The sequence below is a fragment of the Fundulus heteroclitus genome, chromosome 8, assembly GCF_011125445.2.
Source record: "Fundulus heteroclitus isolate FHET01 chromosome 8, MU-UCD_Fhet_4.1, whole genome shotgun sequence".
Lineage (NCBI taxonomy): Eukaryota > Metazoa > Chordata > Actinopteri > Cyprinodontiformes > Fundulidae > Fundulus > Fundulus heteroclitus.
In genome coordinates, this window is record NC_046368.1 from 16,054,718 (window position 1) to 16,075,293 (window position 20,576).

Here is a 20,576-nt window from a genome sequence, read left to right on the forward strand (position 1 = left end):
CCTCAACTGTCCTTCAGAGTGAACTATGTGGAAGCCCACCTGCTCGTAGCTGGGGGGTATTCCCTCTGCGTGGGACTTTTGCAGCCTCTAACAGGTCTTCTTCCAGGATTTGCTTGTATTTAGCTGCTTCATCCATCTACCCAACAACTCCAAGTAACTCTCTGTCACGACTGAAGAAAAGCATCACCACAGGATGGTCTACGGTGTGTTTCCGTGGGTACAGTATGTTTAGGGTATCTCCTGCTACTAGCTATTTACATGTAGGCCAAAAATAAAATGTTCTTCTCAGCTGACCAGAGCACCTTCTTCCATTTCTTTCCCACATCCCTTACATGGCTTGCGGCAAACTCTTTTATTCCAGCCTGGCACTAATAAACACAGTCGGTCATTTCTATACCATCAATATTTAACTTATTTTAGAGATCAAACCCTTTTTTTTGCAAACACTTCGGCTGACACAACAGTTGTTTGGGGGGTGCTTAAGCTTTAATTTGTGAGATTCCTTGAAGTTATCCGTGGACCAGTGTTGCTCAACTATTTCCAAACCAGCTGTCTCCAAGGAGTGGCTGTATCACTGATCCCTGCTTATTACATGATGAAACCAAGTATCTATCACACCCTTCCACCCTGAAAAAAAAGTTAAAATGTTCTCTTATGGTATCTAACTTCAAGTAGAAACAAAAATAACATTTTATCGAGCCCGGATAATAGAAATCATTGTCCTTGAGCAGAACAATGCACACAGCAGCTTTCGACGGGTGGTTTATGGTAATTTCAATACCTTCTTTTAAATCATTTTCCACAACACATACAACATAGCTTTTCTCCCTTTTAGGATTTTGTCTCATCTGTTAATCACGTTTTTCTCCACTTCTACCTTCCCGTTTCAGTGTCCATTGAACATGAAATAGTCCCAGCACAAAATCTAATAAAGCTTCTTGCATATATAAATCAAGTGGAGCACTATGGCGGAAGCAGTAAGGCTCCACTTAAGACATTGGCATTAAGACATTAATTAATGCTACATTGCCGGACAGGACACACACAAAAATAAATAAAAAAAATATATATTTTCTATGTAATCTTTTTAAAGGCTAAGAGATATTTCAAATAGTCCCATTCATATATCTTTCCCCAAAAAATAGAGTCATATGTATAGGTTTAAAAGGGGTCGTTTTACCTTCCATTTCTATGCATGTTTCTCTTTGCCAGCTACTCAATTTTCTTTTATATAAAAAGATGATCTCTGTGATTTTCCAATTTGTTAAGTTGCACAACGATTCAAACTCCTTGAACCTTTTGTCACATTGCAAGCACAGACCTAAAATGTGTTGGACTCACTCGACATAATGTAAAATATTCCTAACACAAATGGTGCAGTTGTGTAGTAGAAAAGATATACTTTTAAGTATAAGAAAAAAGAAGTTGTTCTTTGTTAGTCCAATTGCACCGTAAAAAAAAAAAAAAAAAAAAAAAAAAAAGACCCAGTGCAACAAACTGCCTGCGTCTATACGGCCACATGACCATCTACCTAAACTGATGGCAGAGCATGGAGGAGCACATTAATCAGAGAAGCAGCCAAGAGGTCTGTGGCAACTCTGGATGAGCTGCAGAGATCCACAGCTCAGGTGGGAGAATCTGCTGACAGGACAGTTGTTTCTGGGCTCTCCATTAAACTGTTTTTGGTTGTTGCTTTATTTTTTTGGAAAAGTGCCAACATGAAACCCAATATTGAAACAAAATTCAGAGAAGTCCAGTTTGCAGTTTGCCACAAACCTTGAAATACATAGGACAAACTTGGGAAAGAGGGGATTCTGTTCTAATGAGACCACAAGGGAGGTGTTTGGTCTATGCGCAAAACTATGTTTTGAGCAAAAAAATAAATAAATCACTGCACATGACTGAATCACACATACTCTGCATTATGTTGGAGATGCTTTTCTTTAGCTTTTCAGAATCTGGCAGGAGTTGATGGTAAGTTGGAAGAAGCCCTGTATCCAATTAGATTGTGCTAAAGACATGTTTGTAAAACATGTAAAAACTTCTGCCTCTTGGTGTGCAAAGCTGGTAGAAACACACTTAGGAGAACTGAATACTGCAAATAAAACACTTTTCAGATTTTTTGTTCGTAAAACCACATAATTTTTCCTCTTCTCAGGGAAAACACCATTTATTGATGCATTACCCCCAAAAAATCCAAATAAAATGCTTTTCAGTTACATAACGTGAAAGAAAATGTAAAACAGCAAAAAAAGAAAGCTAAGTATGTTAATAACACAGGGATTTTGTTGCTGATTACACAAGAATGGCTAATATAGTTTCCATTTAGGTAGATGTGAAGTTGATTGCCTTTGGTTATCTTTAAAGCCCAGAGTCATCAGACCATGAAGATGGGTTAAAGCGTTTATTCTTTGCCTTGTTGTAACACACCAATCCGGGTTTTTAGAAACTCTAAAGGCGGTTACAGCTGACGCCCAAGTGAAAAACCGGTGGGACAGAAAGATTTCCTCTCAGCTCTGACCTCTCATGTCCGTGTCACTTCCGTGTTCCGCTCACCTGTTACACCTGCGTTACAGCGCAGCCCAGCATTGGCAGGCGCGACTCCCACAGCTCCGCCGGTGCGCACCTGCTCTCCCGTTTTGCCATGACCGAGAGATTTACCGAGTGCGACTTGACATGCACGTCTCCCGCGACTTCCGTGGAGACTTTAAAAGCCGTGAACCGCCTGAAAATTGACCCGGAGCAGCCCATTTTCTCCGTGCTGACCGGCGGCATGAAGGGCCAGGAGGAGGCTGAGATCGCGCTGTCCCATCCGAGCGCCTGTGGCGGCAGCAACAGCAGCGGGGGAGCCACCTCGCCCACGGCCGCCGCCTCCGACACCGAGTCCGGCATCTTCTCCGTGGAGAGCGAGCTCTGCGCGGAGCACGACTTCGAGCTGGACTGGTTCTGCGGCACCGAGCAGAAGCTCATCTGTTCCCGCTGCGCCAACGCGGGCCCCTGCCGGGAGCACAGCGTGGCCCCGCTGGCCCGCAGAGTCAGCGCGGTCAGGGTGAGACTTTTAACTGTTTTTTTTTTTAACTTAATTCAACTTTTATTTTAGTCAGTAACTCAATATTTTCTATTAAGCCATTCAGTAATACGCATTCCAAAGTTTTTTAACATTTTACTTATAACATTTTGATAACAGCACTGATAATAGTTGGAAACTATTAACTGTGTTATCCAAGTCAATATTTACCTAAATTTCCTCCTGGGTGTGCCGCAGCTTCTCCTGCTGATTTGTCTCCGTGGTATTTGAGAGGACAGGATTTTCTTGTCGTCCAACCAGTTGGCCTGGCCTGTTCAGCAATGTGACGTTCCCAACCAAAACTAACCGTGCAAGTGCGTGTTTGTTCCCCTCTGCAGAACCAGCTGGTGGACGTGTGCGAAAAAATCCAGCTGCAGGCCCTGAGGATCGAGAAGTTCATCCAGCAAACGCTGACGGCCAAAGAGCAAAAGCTGCAGGTGAGAAATGCTGCCGGACTGACGATAACGCATGCAGGGAAACGGGCTGCTGGGGATGCTACAAGCTCAGCCGGTTTTACAAGTACTTAGAAAGCACACAGGTGTTTCCTAAAAGCGCTTTTTCTTTTGAACCAGGTGATAATTAAGTTTGTACGAAGCTTCATATTGCTTGTGGTGACAAACTGCATCACTGAGGGGGAAAAAATCAACCAGATCTACAAATATGGAAGTCTATAACAGGCAGTTTGTCTCATCAGTGCCAGTATTAATCATCTGTTGTAGCGTCACATCTCCTCTCCTCCTACAATAAGCTGTGGAGCAGGGCTGGGAGATATGGACCAAAATTAAGTTCTTGGTATTTTTAGGATGAATGCCGATATACAATATTTGTCTTAATCTGCTTTTCTCTTATAATGTAATTACAAAAAGACATCTCTGGATCAAAGCTTTATCCCAGATGTCTCCCAGACACATTTCATTTGAACAAACAGCAGTAGATAAACATGAGAAACAGCTGAAAAATATCCTACTGGAATTAGAAGTATGTTATAATGCAACATAGACCCTCTCAATATAAACAATATTGTCTCATCTGTCTTTAAAAAAAAAATCTTGATATTTTTAATATCTCGATATATTGCCCAGCCCTACTGTCAAGATTTAATTTACCGTATTTTTCAGACCATAAGGCGTACCGGATTGTATGGCGCACCATGAATTTTCGTGTCTGTGTGTGTCTTTGTCCACATATAAAACGCATCGGATTATAAGGCGCATTGCACCTTCTTCCCAAGCGTGTAATATCACGTGACCAGATGTCCCCGATTTCTAGAGACAGACTCCGTTTTGGATGACCTGTCCCTGGCTAAAGCTGTCCCCAGAAATGTTCCCGATTTCAGTGTATTATGATGGAGTGAAAAGATTTAGCGCAACGAGAGGTAGTTACCCGGTCTTGCCGCTGTCCCGACGTAGAAAAGCTTTGCCGAACGCGCCTTCCTCGTTCGGTCAGCGTTGCAGTTCAGACAAAACAAACCAACCCCCAGGCAGAGATTCTGTGTTTAACAAAATCAGAGACGTCCCCAGTTTTCATTAGAGACATCAAATCTGTTCACCGTAAGGAGGAAATACGCTGGCTGAGTAACGTACGCGGCGTTTCTTACGGGCGTGTTTTTTAAAGCATACATTTACACTTGACGATTCAAAGTATGCTCCACAGCTGCGTGATTCTGCGGAGAGAAGAACTTTTGTCATGGGTAAGTAATTAGAGAACAAGAAATGCCAGTAATATATGGGTACGGTATTAAATTACAAGTAATCACCTAAAAGTCCGTGTCTTGACCATATCTGATTAGAAATCGCATATTTTAGTTTGTCAGCTTGTTAGCTTGTCACAACTACATTATCAATGGCGCTTTATTTTCGACGACTCTTATTTTGGGATACTTCCGGAAGTGAACTTTGACACAGCATGTTGTTTTCCCGTTAATTTCCTGCCAAATATGTGTGTAAACACATCTGAAGTTAGAACTTCAATCTAATTTAGGCGTAGCGTAAATACGTCCGTTGTAAGCGTGTTTTATGCTTCTGGTGTACATTTATTGACGGATTAAAATGAAAAGCCTAACTAAGCGTAGGACGCACATATGCTGCTTTGCTGCACTTAATTAATTCACTAGGTTTATTGTTGTTAGCGCGTACTGTTTTACATGAATGCACATCTAGTTTCGACATTACAGTCAGGCAGTCTTGTAGACAGCTCAGGGGGCCAATCAGCTAGTGACACACTGTACCGTAACGCTCCGAATGGCCATTGAGCTGAGCGGCTTTGTTGCTTTCCAAAGTCGTACTTACATATTTTAACAGATTTTTGATTACATTGTACCAGATAAAATTGGTTAGTAAGCACAATGGTAATCATATATAAGGGCCACCATAATTTTTTGAGAAAATGTAAGGATTTTAAGTGCGCCTTGTAGTCTGAAAAATACAGTATTTACATTGCGGGGTGGAAAATTGTCCTTTTCAGACAGTTTCTTTTAAATGTGTCTTGTTTTAACATAGTTGCATCTTTAGTATACCATCCTTTTCCACAGTAATTGCTGATAACTGTTTATACTGGCATAATCCTAAACATGTTGCTTTGATTAATACTTTGACACACAAGCTCACAAAATGTTTGATACCTCTTGAACTTTTTCCTCCAACAAACCTTTACAGAGGAGCTGGATGTATATACTGAGATTAAATTACACACAGATGGACTCTTTTTAATTAGGTGAGTCTTGAATGCAGTAAGATGCACTTTATTTGCGTTATCAGAGTGAAATGTGCCAAATACGAAAGCACCCCACACTTTTCAGAAGTTTAGTTGGAAATTTTTTTTACTTCTGCATCACACATGTGCTCTACTTTGTGTTGTGCTATTATATAAAATCCAGACTAACTTAATTGTTTTGGGTGGTAATCTAACAAAATGTCTAAAAGTCTATGACCTATAAATACTTTTGGAAGCCGCTGTCCTCTTGGTGACCTAGTCACCACCTTCCTGCAAAACCAATGTGTCCAACTTGTACTTATTAACCTGCAAGCACATAATGAGCCTTTGCATCACAGGGAGTCCTTCGTCATGCTTTTGCAGTTTTATAGGTGACCTGTTAGCAAACCGCAAATAAATCAGATTCTCTCACTGCGTTGGTGGAGACTCGGGTCCGTGCAGTCCTTGCTCTGTTTGTGTTTAGCGAGTCGCAGCAAGTCAGATGCATTAGTGACCTTACATCCATTCATTCATGTCCACCCTTATCTCTTTCTTCTGGCTGCTTATGAGCAACTTGCAGGGCAACAGTCCAGGAGTTTTCACAAAATTCCCATGTTTACTCAGACAGAGAGTGAGATTAAAGGTGTTATATTTCTCTTCAAGGAGAAGTTCATGACTTCTTTACAATCCAGCCGCCGTTTTGTGTTTGATCTCCACAGAGTTAAAACAGGCATTCTAACTTTTGTAGTGAAAGAAGCAGAAGTTAATATTGTTACCATTAATTACAAGGAAACATTGGGAAGTTGGAGCAAAAGAGGTTCCCTTTTGAAGGTTGATTTTCTTTGTCTTTATACCCCAATTACATATTAGCAAAGACATTTTTTACAGTAAGAATTATTATTATCTACAAACCAAGGCCTCCTTAACACAGCCTATGCACGATCACCAGGACTACATCTATTATTATAAATCTATTTTATATATTAATAAACACAACAGTAATTCCAATGGTTTCCTGAACCTCAAATCTGACATCTGAATTTAATTTTAATTGAAGAAGATACTTATAGTATTTCATTTTTGAATAATGTTAAACTAAAAAGTTTTTTTTTCTCTCCAAATTATTAGAAATCTATCAACTGTACAGCAAAGTTGAAAAGAGAAGTGCATATTTTTAGATTTTTAGATTCCTAATGCTAAAATTGCATCATTAGTATTTATAGCTACTAAAGCTTTCCATCAGTAGAGCTCGTGAGCTTTTCAGGATGGCTCAAAAGTTTGTTGAACCATAATCTTCTCTTGAGTGAATCTGACTTTTAAGATGGATGTGTCCCTTTCAGTTGGACACACATCTCAATTATACACCTAGAATAGAGCAAAAAAATCATCGGATATGTTAGATGACATAAATTGAATGGGACAGGACAGAAGTATTCCACCATTTTTCTGACAGGAAATTCACCAACAAACATTTACTTTGAATCCCTTTATTCTGGGAATTGTATAAATCATAAATAAATTGGAGGCATTTGCTTTGATCCATAGAGTGGATATAAATAGTCTACACATGCCCTGTTAAATATAGATTTTAATCATGTCAAAATGAGACCGAATTAGAACAAACAAACAAACAAAAATACTGGTTAAGGAAGAAATATTAAATACAAAAAAAGTAGCACCAACCTGGTTGCATACGTGTGCACACCCTAAAACTACTTAAAGCACTTTTTAATTCAGTTTGCAACTTCTGTGTTCTTTTGTAGGAATCTATCAGCATTGCACATCTTGACTAGGCAACATTTTCCCAAACGGTTTGCAAAAGTAATCCACACGTATCAAAGTACAGAACATATTTTTTTTGTCCACAGTCTTTTTTTAGGACAGCTGACCTGTCAGATTTTGTTCAGGAATCTGGCTTCGCCGTTTTCCTTTCATTTTCTTCTGGTGAAGCCGTTGTTGATTTGGATTTATGGATAGACTCGTTGTGGGGGATGACAAGTAAAGATCGGCTTTCAAACAGACCTTTGAAGGTTTTGGGCACAAAGAGACTGGCATATAGAAATGTTGATGACCCACCTTGACAAAGTCAACCCAGAGGGTTTATGCGGCCACCGCCATGTTTCACTATAGGTATTATGTTGGTTTGGTAAAAGGTTTTGTTCCAAACTTACATTTTGGAGCTCCGGTCAATGTCCCAGTTTGGTTTCATCAAACCATAACAGATTCTAGCTCATCTGAGAGATTTTACCCAAGCCTGGATTTTTTTTTTCTTTTGAAATTAGAAACAAATGGCTTCTTTCTGTCATGATTTAGGTTTTTGTTTGTTTGTTTTGGACTTTTTCTAGTTTCAGCCTGTCACCTCTCAGCCACTAGCCACTATCCAATCAGCTCATTCTCCTTCCAGCCACCACTCTGCTCTTAATCAGATCCACCTGCTGCACTAATTAGACTCAACTCTGTTCACCTGCCTACTTATACCTGCCTCAGTCGTCCAATCACTGCCAGAATGCCTCGTCTTGCCTCCTGTGCACTGCCACCATTTCGCTACCAGTTCTTGTGTACTCTGTCAACTGGACTCTACGTCCCTGTCCTTGTTCAGCTCTCTCTGATGTGTGCTTCCAGTATCTGCGTGCTGCTCAGTCTGCCTAGTTCCCCGCTGTTCCAGCTACTTGCTCAGCCCGTTCTGGTGGTTCCTCGGCCCGCGTCGTCTGTTGTGGTCATCTCCTTTTTTCATCTCTGGTTCTGGTCTTCCGCTGCCTGCTTCACCTTTTCAGTTCTGGTTCTGCATGCCTGCTTGACTCGTCAGCCTTGCGTCATCAGCTACTAACCATCCACTTCAATAAACATTTTTAAAAGGGCAACTCTGTTGTCTGGCTGAATTATCGGGTTCTCAGAACAAGACATCACACTTTCTTTCAGCCATAGGCTTTAACGTCAGAAAAATGGATAACGTAGGTGTCATTTTTCGGGTTGTTGTCGGAGGACCAGAATGCAGATGATTACTTGGGAGTTTCATGATGATGTAGAAAGTGATTTTTATTTAAAGCAGGTGAAAACACGGACCACGAAGTGAACGTGAGCAAACGCAGAACCGGGGAGAATAACTGAGGACCTGACGATGGGCGTGGGTGAACTGGCTGAATAAATAGGAGAGGAGACAGAGAGAAAGGCAGGTGGAGCAATTAGCGCAGGTGAAGGACATGAAGGTAATGAGGCGAAGGCAGCGAAAGAGAAATGATATGACTGGGACCAGAGGAAAACAAACCAACAAAACATGGTGAATGAAATGACAACATAAACTCACTAGAACTGATAACTGGCAGGGTAAAAAATAAGGATCTAACTGGAACAAAAGTAACCGACTAAGTATTAAAACACAGAATATAAATGATAGGAAGGAAGAAGGAACGGATAGACCCTACGACTAATAAATTATACTAAAGAGGTGAAAACACAAACAGAACTGCACAATCCCCACAAACCTAAAATGAATCAAAGATCTGGAAATTGTGACAGCAGGAGGCTTTTTGTCACATGTAGAAAGCAACCAGCATGCTGTGCTGCACAACAAGCACTAATCAGAAATGGTGGCAGCCTCCTTGGCAAGTTTCTGTCTTGTCTTTATAGGAAAATGGACAGGTATCTCTCACAAGCTAATATAATTGACATATAATTATGTACTTACACAATTGAAAAGTACTATTTTGTACAAAGAGATTATTTTTGATCCCTTGCATTATTGCAAGGGTGTGCACCGTTATGCAACTAGGTTATTACCTTTTTGTGTACCTTAGATTTTTACGAAATGTAATTTCTTGAACAGATTTGGTTGTTTTCCAGTTGATCAGGATACTTGTCACATCAAAGATTAAAAAGGGTTCTGAATAAACTTATGTTAACATCACAAAAACCTGCCATTGTAATTTCTACCCTGCATAGCTAGTCAGCTGAGACCTCTGAGACGAAAACCTCGCTCTCCTGACCTGCAGCGCAGTGAGGATAAGAGCCGGTAAACTCGCTTGCAGATCTAAGGTTTCGTGTTACATAATAGAAATGCTCCACAGCTTACTTCTTAAAAGATTGAAACGAGCACAAATGAAATGCAGTACATGACAACACAATGCTGATTCCAATTTTCCTCCTAAGGGCTACATTGCATTTTACTCTATCAGCTGAAAAGACCAAAATAGGGGTATGCTTTGACAGACATCAGAGCTTCATGCCTATAGTCTATGAAGGTTCCTGTTAATGCATCTGGTATTAAGGGTATTTTCAAAAATGCAGAGGGTTCTGACAGTCTGGCCGAAGATCATTTGTTCTCTAATGTTCTCTTACAAACCTGTATAAAGCAATAGTATTCATACAGAGATCAGTTTTCACCAGAGGGACTAAACTTACTAATTAGAGGACTTTTAACACACTGCACTTTATGTGGGGGAAACACAGTTATTGGGCAGTTTATACTAGTAAATACATTTTTCAGAATTCTATTTGCAAAACATTTTCATTATGCATCTTTTTCCCTTCATTTCACAAATTTGCATCACTTTATGCTGGTCGGTTACATAAAGCACCGATTTTTTACATTGAAGATTATGTAAAACGTGTTTAAAAGTCGACGGCGTGAGCATTGCTTTGAAAGGCGCTGCGCATTAAGATATAATCGCCAGAAACAATTTACCCGAGCGTAGTCGTGTGCAACCAGGAGGCAAGATCACTGACTTTGAGATCTCGGCTTTACCTCCCACACTATCTCCCCTTGTCTCCTCGCAGGCGTCGGCGAGCAGGGCGAGGGAGCAAGTGCTCGCCCAGGTCAGCGCCGCGCGCGAGGCCCTGGAGGAGGAGGAGCAGCGCCTCCTGGAGCAGGTGCAGAGGGAGGAGGAGCGGGTGGAGCAGTGCCTCCTCACCCAGAGAGCTCACTGGAACCACGCTCTGACGAGTCTGTCGCAAACGCGCTCCCGCTTGGTGCACACGCTGACGCACGCTGCCGACGCACAGCTGGTGGTGAGAGGCTAGGGGTGTTTACACACGACGGAGTAATGAGGTTTTAAATGAATAAACAGTTGCATAAGAGTCATAAACTATTGAGAGTAATCACCTTCCTCCTGGCTCCTTTTTTTTCCCCAGACCAACGTGCAGGAGATTGCTGAAAGGTATACTACTCTGTTCACATGACCAATATCTGTGCCTACTCAGAAACTGCAGGTTTCGCATCACATCTGGTGCCTCTGTATGTTTGCGTCAGGGTGGAGGAAGCCGAGGGGGTCGGGGAGCCGTGTGATACCGATCAGCTCAACCTGAACCCGGCCTGTGCCGACAGCAAGCTGCTGAGGGGCCTCTGGGCGACTGCTCTGCTGCTGGGGCCCAACGGTTTGTGCATTTATTTGCATCCTGGAGGATTATTCAAGGCTGTACTGTACACTCTGATAGCTAGACATTGTTTTGTTCACATATTTAAAGAGGGGGAGACCTCAGCTACATAGTAAATGTAAATATTCTAATAGGCAAAATACATTTGAATGACAGGAAAGAACTTAAATTCTAAATTGCTACTTTTGAAGCATTTTCTATGCAGATCTTTCTGTAAAAACATAAATATAAAAGTAGCGCAAAGCCCCATTATAGACTAAAATAATAAAAAAAATAACCCACAAATACATTAAATATCTTGTATCCATGTCGTTTTAAATATGAAGCGACTGTCACCGAAGTTCTTATTTTCCCACTGAGGTTAGTGTGTATAAAATTAGATTTATAATGTAGAAATTAAGCACATTGTGTGAAGCACTGAGTGCTCTTACATCCCATACTTCTACCATTTATAATGCATCTCCAGTTTCTATGTTGTGTGTGTTTTGTGAAGACAGTGTAAACTTTGCTGTGTACTTATATGTGATTCATTTTACTGTTTTTTTCCGTACCGAATGATTTACTGCTTAACATCCAATTGTCTTTGCACAGTCTGTTAGAGCCTTCAAGTGGTCGTTTGATTAGAAGCTGAATTAATCAGAAGCTTCATCAGTCCAGACAGAATGTCTGCAAAGCAGGTCATAAGCTCAGCTCTATTTATATAGCACAATTCAGTACAAAGACAATGCAAAGTGCTTTACATGATTAAAATATAGCAAAATAATACAGAATAAAAGCAAGTAGGAATAAAATGTAGATAGAAAAAGGAACAAAAAAGTGGTGATTCGGTTAACTACAACATAAGAGGCCTTTACTTTAAATCCTTAGCAGTGGTGTCTATGAAAAGTATCTGTTGTATCTTTGAGTTGATATTGTTTTTCCAAATATCCAAAAAAGTTTATTATGCACTGTTGAGAGTTGTGCTTCTTGAGGTGCCGCAGGAAGTACAGTCTCTACTGGACCTTCTTCCAAGCAGCGTCTATGTGTGAGGACCATCTCAGAGCTGAGAAGATAGTATTTCTGAGAATGGTGAGGTGAGGGAGTGTTGGAAGGTGTTCTGCAGAAGTCCAACAGCATAGCTGCCATCTTGAATGGGTTAAGCTCCAGCTGCTTCTGACTTCACCAGTGGACCAGCTGATCCACCTCCTGTCAGCTTGCAGACTGAACACCGTCTTTGATCAGCTCAATGTCAGGGGCGTTGTCTGCACTTCATGAGTTTCACAGACGAGTCCGGTGAGGCGCAGTCATTTATGTAGAAGAGGATTGGGGAGAGAACAGACTACTAGAGGGCGCCAGTACTGATGGTTCTAATTCAGGAGAAGATGCTCCCCAGCCTCACCTGCTGCTGCTGGTGATCCACTGACAGGCGAAAGCCGAGACTCTGAGCTGGGTGAGCTTATGGTGGAGGATGTCCGGGTTGATGGTGTTGAAGGCCAAACTGAAGTCCTCAATCAGGTTTCTGTCACACGCCCCTGATTGGTCGAATTGGTGCAGGATAAAGTGTAGTTCTAGATTGACTGCATCAAGTGCCGACCAGTAGGTATACAACAGGGAATCCACCGGGGGGCCTGCGACCTTCCGAAGCATCAACACCCGCCGCTAAAAGGATATCCTGATCACAGACATCAGAGCTTCATGCCTATAGTCATTGAGCTCTGTTATTGTGTGTTTCTTGGGGACCGGAATGATGATGGAGCGTTTGCAGCAGGAGGGAACCTCACACAGCACCAGAAACTTGTTGAAGATCTGTTGTTCCTGGCCTGTTTATACAGGACCAGGGCACCACAGCAGTAAGCCTGTTCCTAGTTTCCACGCAGCTTCCTCTGGTGTGAACTGAACCGTGGTTTAGTGTTGTTAAATGTGCAAAAGGTCTTGGTCTCTGCACACACATATCCTCACCAAAACTGATGTATGAAAGGACAGTTTTGGCAAGTTCATTCAGGTCAGTGGATGAAGTTTCAAACATACTTCAATCTGTGCATTCAAAGCCTGCCTGATAACATCTGCTTTGACTCATCAGTCCACTTCCTAAGAGTCCTAACCACAGGCTTAGAGGTTTTCAGTTTTTGTCTGTAAGTCGGCAGGAGATAAAGCAGGCATCGTTGACTGGAAACGACTTAGAGCCAGTGACATTACACCATGAATTCATAAAGGGAGTATTGTTCTTTCTCTATTTATTTGCATATTCAGTCAACGTTTTTATGGGCTTCAAGTACACTGATTACCTACTAGAGATTTGTACCTCACCCTAAACACACCACCACCACTATGAAACATGATGATTACAGCATCAGGCTATGTGGATGCTTTTCTTCAACGGGGACAGTCAGTGACCTGGACTTTATTTGTATTCAGACCTTGTGAACTAATATGACTTTATGTTTAACAACATCCCATTCTGACCCATCTTGTTGTTCTTCTACCAAACACAGCTTACGGATCCCCGATGTTAAAGTTTGACGAGCGAACAGTCAGCCCCCTGCTCTCGCTCTCCGAAGACTTACACACTTTGACATTCCTGCAAAAGAAGCCCCGCCAGTCTCCCCCGTACGACCCGGCCCGCTTCGACTCCTGGCCCAACGCCTTGGGGTCCGTGTCCATGTCCTCCGGCACCCACAGCTGGGTGGTGGACGTGGGCGAGAGCGGCGCCTTTAAGGTCGGGGTCTGCTACGCCTCCCTGGAGCGCAAAGGCTCAGGGAACGAGGCACGACTGGGCCACAACAGTCAGTCGTGGGTGCTGTCCCACTATGACAGCGACTACTCCTACTGCCACGCCGGGAAGAAGATCCCCCTGCAGTTGATGAAGAGACCCCAGAGGATCGGCCTGCTTCTGGACTGGCTGAGCCAGACGCTGCTGTTTTATGAGCCAGACTCGGGCGCCGTGCTGCACTCTGTCACTCAGCCCTTCAGCGCTCCACTGCTGCCGGCATTTGCTGTGACTCACCGCAGTATCACCATACTCCACCGATGAACTGAATGCGAGAACACGTGTTAAAAAGACAGCAGGAGGACACGTCTCTGTGTTATAGAAATATATGATGTGCAGGTGAACAGGGGTGAAAACTTCCAACCGCGTCAGTTATTTATTCCATTTTATTTTCAAATATCTTTTGTATTATTTTTAGTAATTTTTCATGGTTATTACTTTTTTATATGTTGATTATAGTACAGAGTTGTGCCATCAAGTAATTATTTTGACTGAAACTGATTGTGAAAGATTGTTTGTGTTGGTAATAAGAAAACAGAGCAGAGGTTTATTCTGTATTATGTAAAGCTTCTAAACTTTATAGAAAACAAAAGTTTTTCTGGTTGATCCAGATTGTTGAAATCACATAGAAAGTTAACTGTTATTTTTTTAATTTCAATACAAAGTTAAGTTTGCTTGCTGTATGCTGAGTAAAGTGATTGTTGCATGTAAGCGGAAGCTTACTGAGTCACATTATTAGAGTGCACTGCCTCTTCTCCTGTCATTAGGCTAAAGGTTTGTACGTCACATACAGTTTATAAACACTTTAAAACGTATGTTATCTTGTTTAAAATGCAAGAAATAGGAAATATACATTAAATAGGTGTTTGCAACATAGTATAAAGCAAAAAATAAAATTAACATACACATTAAAACTTGATTAGACAGCAAATGAATTACATACAGAAGTTTTCAAATACCTTCAAACCTTCCTTGTTTTTACTACCTAGAACAATCCTTTTTTTATAAAAAAAATCAAATGCAACCAATTGTCAACTGAATTCCAAGAAGAAAGCAATCTTTAAAAAAAAAAAGTCATAATAAATATTTGTTTGCTGAAAGCTATGTAAGGAAACAAAGCCAACGTGTGGAAGAAGATGCTCTGTTCAAACGACAGCAAAACTGTATTATTGCATTAAAATTGTCCTGTCAAAGCTCAGATCAATCCAGTTGGAAATCAGTAGAAGCAGTTGGAAAAATTTGCTTCAAAGATGATGACTATCTAATCAGAGTGTGAGCGATTTTGCAAAAAAGAATAAGTAAAATATTCAATCACATGTAGTACCCGCCATAATTTTACATTGTCAATAAGGTTACACAAAGCATTTTATAATGTCTTTAGCTACTTCATGCTCTAAAAAAATGATACAGGGCTTTCCATAAAATATTCAAAGGTAAATACAGAAAGTACCACTTCTTAAATCCAGTGACATGGTAGTATGTTATGCCTGAGAACAATATTTTGGTTTGTGGGCTCTTTAAATTCCCAGTGAATTTTGCAAATCAAAAACAGGATTGTTTTTCTGTGTCTTTTAACACACTTACATGACAATATTTTAATGTTATCTCCATGCCCAACACATTAGTAGAAATCTTAAAAATGTCCCTTCCACGCGGCCACGCCCTCTGTCAGCGATATGTTCTTTTATACTCAACAACATGAGCCTAAGGGAGATAACAGGGTTTCCTTTAAAGCCATCTATACCGGTTAAATTAGATCAGTTCTGGATTATTGGTGTATCATTTAGCAGCAGAAACTAAGTTAGACAATCTCAAATATAAGAGTCTCAGAATATGCACAGGTGCTTTTAAAACATCTCCAATAGAAGCATTACAGAAATGGGAGAAATGTCCCTCAAATTCAGAAGGGATCAGATAACTTTTAAGCGCTGGTCCAATTGACAAAGACAAAACGATGACCATCCAACATTAGAGGTGCCTAAACCTTGTGGAAAAAGGAGAGGACAAAAAGGGTAAAATTTGGATGAATAAGTTCTAAAGTTAATTAAATCAATCTAGATTAAGTAAACATATGTCAAACAGTCCCACTACTGACAATACCACTATGGCTGCTTCCAGATGCTGCAGTTAATTTTACATTGTGAGAACAGAAGAACAAGAATATATTTTTTATTTTGAATGCATATACAGTCCGAGAATAAGTCAACCAATATTATAATTATGTACATATATACACTGATGTTTAAGAAAATACAGCTAATTTGACAGGGATAGCGTTCATTGTCCCACAATTTTTCATCAAAGTAGGATAAAGGGGTAGTGATGGAGTTTCTGTTTATACAGGAGATACTTCATACAAAGGAAAATTATTTCACAGCTCAGATTTGGACTGGCCTTAATAATACATTATTCATAATAAAGAAACACCAGACAGGGAAATGTGAAAGTGGGAAATATGATTCAAAGATTATTCATTGTCACTGCTTGTTACCGTGGTGAAATTTCTTTTTGGCCACTCCGGCTAGGAGTACACATAAAAAAGACAAATAAACAAACAGGCAATGAACATGGGTTAGTGTTTTATAATAATAATAATAATTATTATTATTATTATTATTATGGTCTCCAAAAGATTAAAAAATTATAAAGATGAAGATTCAAAAGTTTGTATGAACTACTTCTCGTTCGTGAGTCACAGATAACAAATAATGAGGTGATAAGGTGCTTTTATGCAATGATGATTTGAGGCTTAATTTTCAGAAATGTGCATTAGATATTCTAAGATAAAAAGTAGGCAATAACATTAAAGTGATTTTTTAAGACACAGTAATTCGTTTGATAGGGTGTTTTGACAGGTTTTCTATTTTAAATTTATTTATTTATTTATTTTTGAGCGCTATTCATCTCACACGTCTTACCAGGTGGTGGCGGTAATGCACCATTAGGTTGTTTGCCAACCGCCATTAAACCAGAAGAAGAAAAAAGATCACGCGCATGCGTACGAACATTCCCCACTTGAAAGCGACCCCGCTAAATAAACTTCCAGAATGGCAGGGAGTCAAATGTTTATATGGACAGACGACGAGGTTCAGCTGTTGCTTGAGGTGACTTTGAATTATAAAACCACCAAAAGTCAAGAGAACGTCGACTGGGAGTCGTGCCAGTCGAAATACGCGGATATTTACAAAGATTACTTGGAGCAGTATCCGGTAAATGGGGTAGCAGAGGGCAAAGACTTCCCTCACGGGAAGAGCGCCATAACAAAGGCCCAGGTGATCTCCAAGCTCAAAGCAGTCCGGGGGAAGTACAAGCAGGCTTTGGACTCTGGACGTCGCAGGGGGCATGGACGGGTCGTGTTAATTTTCTTCGAGTTGTGTGAGGAAATATGGGGGTGTTCGCCCCTGGAAGTCGGCATCGAAACCACTGATTTAAAGCCCCCCATCGAGGACACAACCCCTTCGGACTCCCAGAGTTCCAAACCGCACTCGGAACCGAGCGAGGAGCCCACAGTTGTAAAGCCCCGCAGGGAAATGCTTCAAGTAAGCCCTGGTTATTTTTGGATTATTAATTTTGTGTTCATCATATTCGCATGCGTAATCAAGCTTCTTCGGGTTCGCATAAAGGACACATATCCCCCAAGATCTTCCTTTTCACATTTAAATCATGCAGTTGTTTTATTTATATATATATATATATATATATATATATATATATATATATATATATATATATATATATATATATACACTTTGGTCCTTTCAAGTAGTGTTATTATATATATATATATATATATATATAATAACACTACTTGAAAGGACCAAAGTGTATATATATATATATATATATATATATATATATATATATATATACACTTTGGTCCTTGTTAATTTAGCCCCACAGACTCCTTTTTTACCTCTGTTCGGAGATGCGTCCGATGTTGCATTCGATGTGCATCGGAAATCAAAAAATCGAAGCTGTTGAGTGAAAATCGTCCCAGGTGACACAATCGGAGAAATCCACATGCCAACAGCACTTTTAATTTGTTTGGTTCAGAGTCGCAGCCGCTTTATGCAACTTTTACAACCGTGTCCTGTAAGATAAATATGTTTTTGTCATAGCTTATTGATGCGAGGAGTTCTCATATTGGATCTAGGGTTGTCACGATGCTAACATTTCAAACTAGATATCGATACCCAGGAAATTATCGATGCACGATACCATTTTCAATATCACTGTGATAAAAACCATGACAAATTATTAAAGGCTTAAAAACTGTTTTATTAACGTGAAAAACTCACATTTTTCTCAGTCTCAACATGGCACATGCTTCCTCAACAGAATCACAGATGCTAGTTAAATAAGTGTGCAAATAAATGCTAAATAACCCAAATATAACACATGCCTAGTAGCATGCTAGCCACAGCTATTCACACAACATTAATGCGGACCACCGGTGACATCAACAGCACTGTTTGCTCCCAGGCTTGTCAAGATCATTGGGTTTCCCTTCTTCTTTGTTTGCCTCATATCCAAAGTATTTAGTACCGATACCTGGTCAAATTAGTATTGTATCCGGATACAGCATTTGAGAATGGATACTTTTCAGAGTATCAATATTTTTGACAACCCTAATTAATACACCCAACAACCAAAGATTTTGTGTTATCTACTTGTAGCTACTTGGGGCTACAAAATCACAACAAAAAGTGAAAATGGCGAGTTCTAAAATTGAATAGCCGGAGGTTTATGACCCTGTTTAGAAGTTCTGCTGTAAGTGCTGTGACATAATTGTTAAAAAAAATTATATAGGGAACAGAGAAAACTGAATGAATTGAAAAATATGAGCCAGACAGAATATCGGTTTGAACCGCTAGCTGAAGGTGCTGACTCAGCGATGCCTGAAGCAGGTGCTGCCGAGGCAGTGGAGGGAGATGGTTTTATACCACATATAACGCTAGGTTGTGACGTAGACATGTATCAAGGTGTACCGTATTAACCAGTAGGAAAATTCAACCGCAGTAGCCATGTTTCAACCCATAGGTGTCTGCATTAAGACAATTTTAGGCCAAACAAACCTGTTTGATGTAAGCAAGTTTAAAAGAGCAGGGAAAAAACACTGAACGCAGGAGAGGAGTAAAATGTGTTGGTGTAAAATCCACAATAAATTGAATAGTGTGTGAAACACAACTGCAACTCTGATGTACCCCATTGTTTTTGTTTGTGTTGCCGAGGTCCACATTGGCTCATATGTGCTGACGCGGCGGTTTGTGCCCGGACAAAGCCGCCGCTTTAAACTTTCCCACTCTGGGAGCCGTTTTTAACCGTTATCGGTTCCACGGTCCCCTTAGTCTGGACGAAACCGCCTACACGACTAAAAGGTTTACCGCCAAACCCGTTTTCATGTGGATGGGCCTCACAGGAAACTGGAGTCAGAGCTTTGCTCCTGTGTTGCTGAATATGCTCAGTGAGAACCCTTTTCTTCATTAACTCCCTGAAGTGAAGTATTTCTGTTTTACTCATCGTATTTGTTAACAGTTTACGTTTATTTTGTATTTTAATTTGAAATATGTATCAGAAACGTTCCCAAATCTTTTTTTTTTTTTATTGGCATCACTAACAATAAAATATTGAACTGTTGCTGATTGTGTGTTGTAGTCTTTCCCGTGTTGTCCCATTCATGGCCATTTAAAAAAAGTTTGTTTTCTTTTTCTTATTTCTTTTAACTTTTTCTTTTATTTATTTTTTAGAGAAAGGTGGGATACCACAGACCAGACAAGTCGAAAAGGAGGCTCAACATTGATCCTGCAGTACAGGAGGACCTCCAAATAAAAAGAAGAATGGTGGACCTCCTGGAGGAGTCTGGCAGGCGTACTGCAGAAACGATGGATAAAATTACCAAGAACATGGAAAATATGACAAACTGTATCAAAGAGGGCATCGGCCTTCTTGCCCGAATGATGACCCAACCTCAGCAACCAGGGACCGGGTTATTTCACAATCACCAGCAGTTTTCTCAAAATGCCTCGTCCCAAAGTCAATTAAACACGCTCGAAATAAAGCTTGAAGACGTTCTCAAGGAAGACATTAATTTGTGAAGAACTGTTTTTAAGAAGGAAATTCTTTAGCTGCTGCGATAGACTGGCGACCTGTCCAGGGTGTAGCCCGCCTCTCGCCCATTGACAGCTGGAGATAGACACCAGCAACCATCACGACCCCACAAGGGATAGATGTGTTGGAAAATGGATGGATGGATAATTCTTTAGCTGGTCTTATGCTTTGGTTTTGTCCCTTTTCAATTATTCTCTTGGACTGGATTAACAGGATCTCTTTTTTGGTGCTTTGCCTGTCCTTTAATGGACTATTTGGTATATATGTACATAGATGTATTTACTTCAATTAAACCAAAAAAAAAAAAATCAAATAATGAAGTGATTTCTTCATTTTAAATGTGTATTTTTCTGCATGGAGACAAATAAGATATTAACATTTGCACATAAATAGTTGATGTAATTATAAATTATCACTAACATGATGTATGCGGGGGGGGGGGGGGGGGGGGTAAGTTTTAAAATCCCAGCTGTAAATAAACTAGGAGTCTGTGATATTCCTGAGTGAGAATACTAAAGTACACAAATACAATAGTGATATTTATACCTAAAATGTGGGGGAAAAAACAAGCTATAAAGTAGAAACAATTATTTA

General features: G+C 40.4%; 2 protein-coding genes across 2 annotated transcripts; both read left to right on the forward strand.

The window, feature by feature from the left end:
* The first annotated feature begins 2,539 nt into the window (after positions 1 to 2,539).
* Positions 2,540 to 14,609, forward strand: bspry (B-box and SPRY domain containing). The gene is made up of 6 exons (XM_012874490.3): positions 2,540 to 3,049; positions 3,406 to 3,504; positions 10,532 to 10,762; positions 10,886 to 10,911; positions 11,004 to 11,128; positions 13,600 to 14,609. Exons 1-6 carry the CDS (start codon positions 2,645 to 2,647, stop codon positions 14,136 to 14,138), a joined length of 1,425 nt encoding a protein of 474 aa, XP_012729944.2. The 5' UTR covers positions 2,540 to 2,644; the 3' UTR covers positions 14,139 to 14,609.
* Positions 14,610 to 16,869: 2,260 nt separating this feature from the next.
* Positions 16,870 to 20,295, forward strand: LOC105934485. Its single transcript, XM_012874491.3, has 2 exons — positions 16,870 to 17,413; positions 19,622 to 20,295. Exons 1-2 carry the CDS (start codon positions 16,922 to 16,924, stop codon positions 19,967 to 19,969), a joined length of 840 nt encoding a protein of 279 aa, XP_012729945.2. The 5' UTR covers positions 16,870 to 16,921; the 3' UTR covers positions 19,970 to 20,295.
* The last annotated feature ends 281 nt before the right edge of the window (positions 20,296 to 20,576 follow it).

Bases quoted from the DNA above. Each gene is read 5' to 3' on its own strand.
- bspry (XM_012874490.3), top strand. From the start codon at position 2,645: ATGACCGAGAGATTTACCGAGTGCGACTTGACATGCACGTCTCCCGCG. The intron at 3,505-10,531 runs GTGAGAAATGCT...GTCTCCTCGCAG, and splicing joins CCAAAGAGCAAAAGCTGCAG to GCGTCGGCGAGCAGGGCGAG. The intron at 10,763-10,885 runs GTGAGAGGCTAG...TTTTTTCCCCAG, and splicing joins CTGCCGACGCACAGCTGGTG to ACCAACGTGCAGGAGATTGC.
- LOC105934485 (XM_012874491.3), top strand. From the start codon at position 16,922: ATGGCAGGGAGTCAAATGTTTATATGGACAGACGACGAGGTTCAGCTG. The intron at 17,414-19,621 runs GTAAGCCCTGGT...TTTATTTTTTAG, and splicing joins CCCGCAGGGAAATGCTTCAA to AGAAAGGTGGGATACCACAG.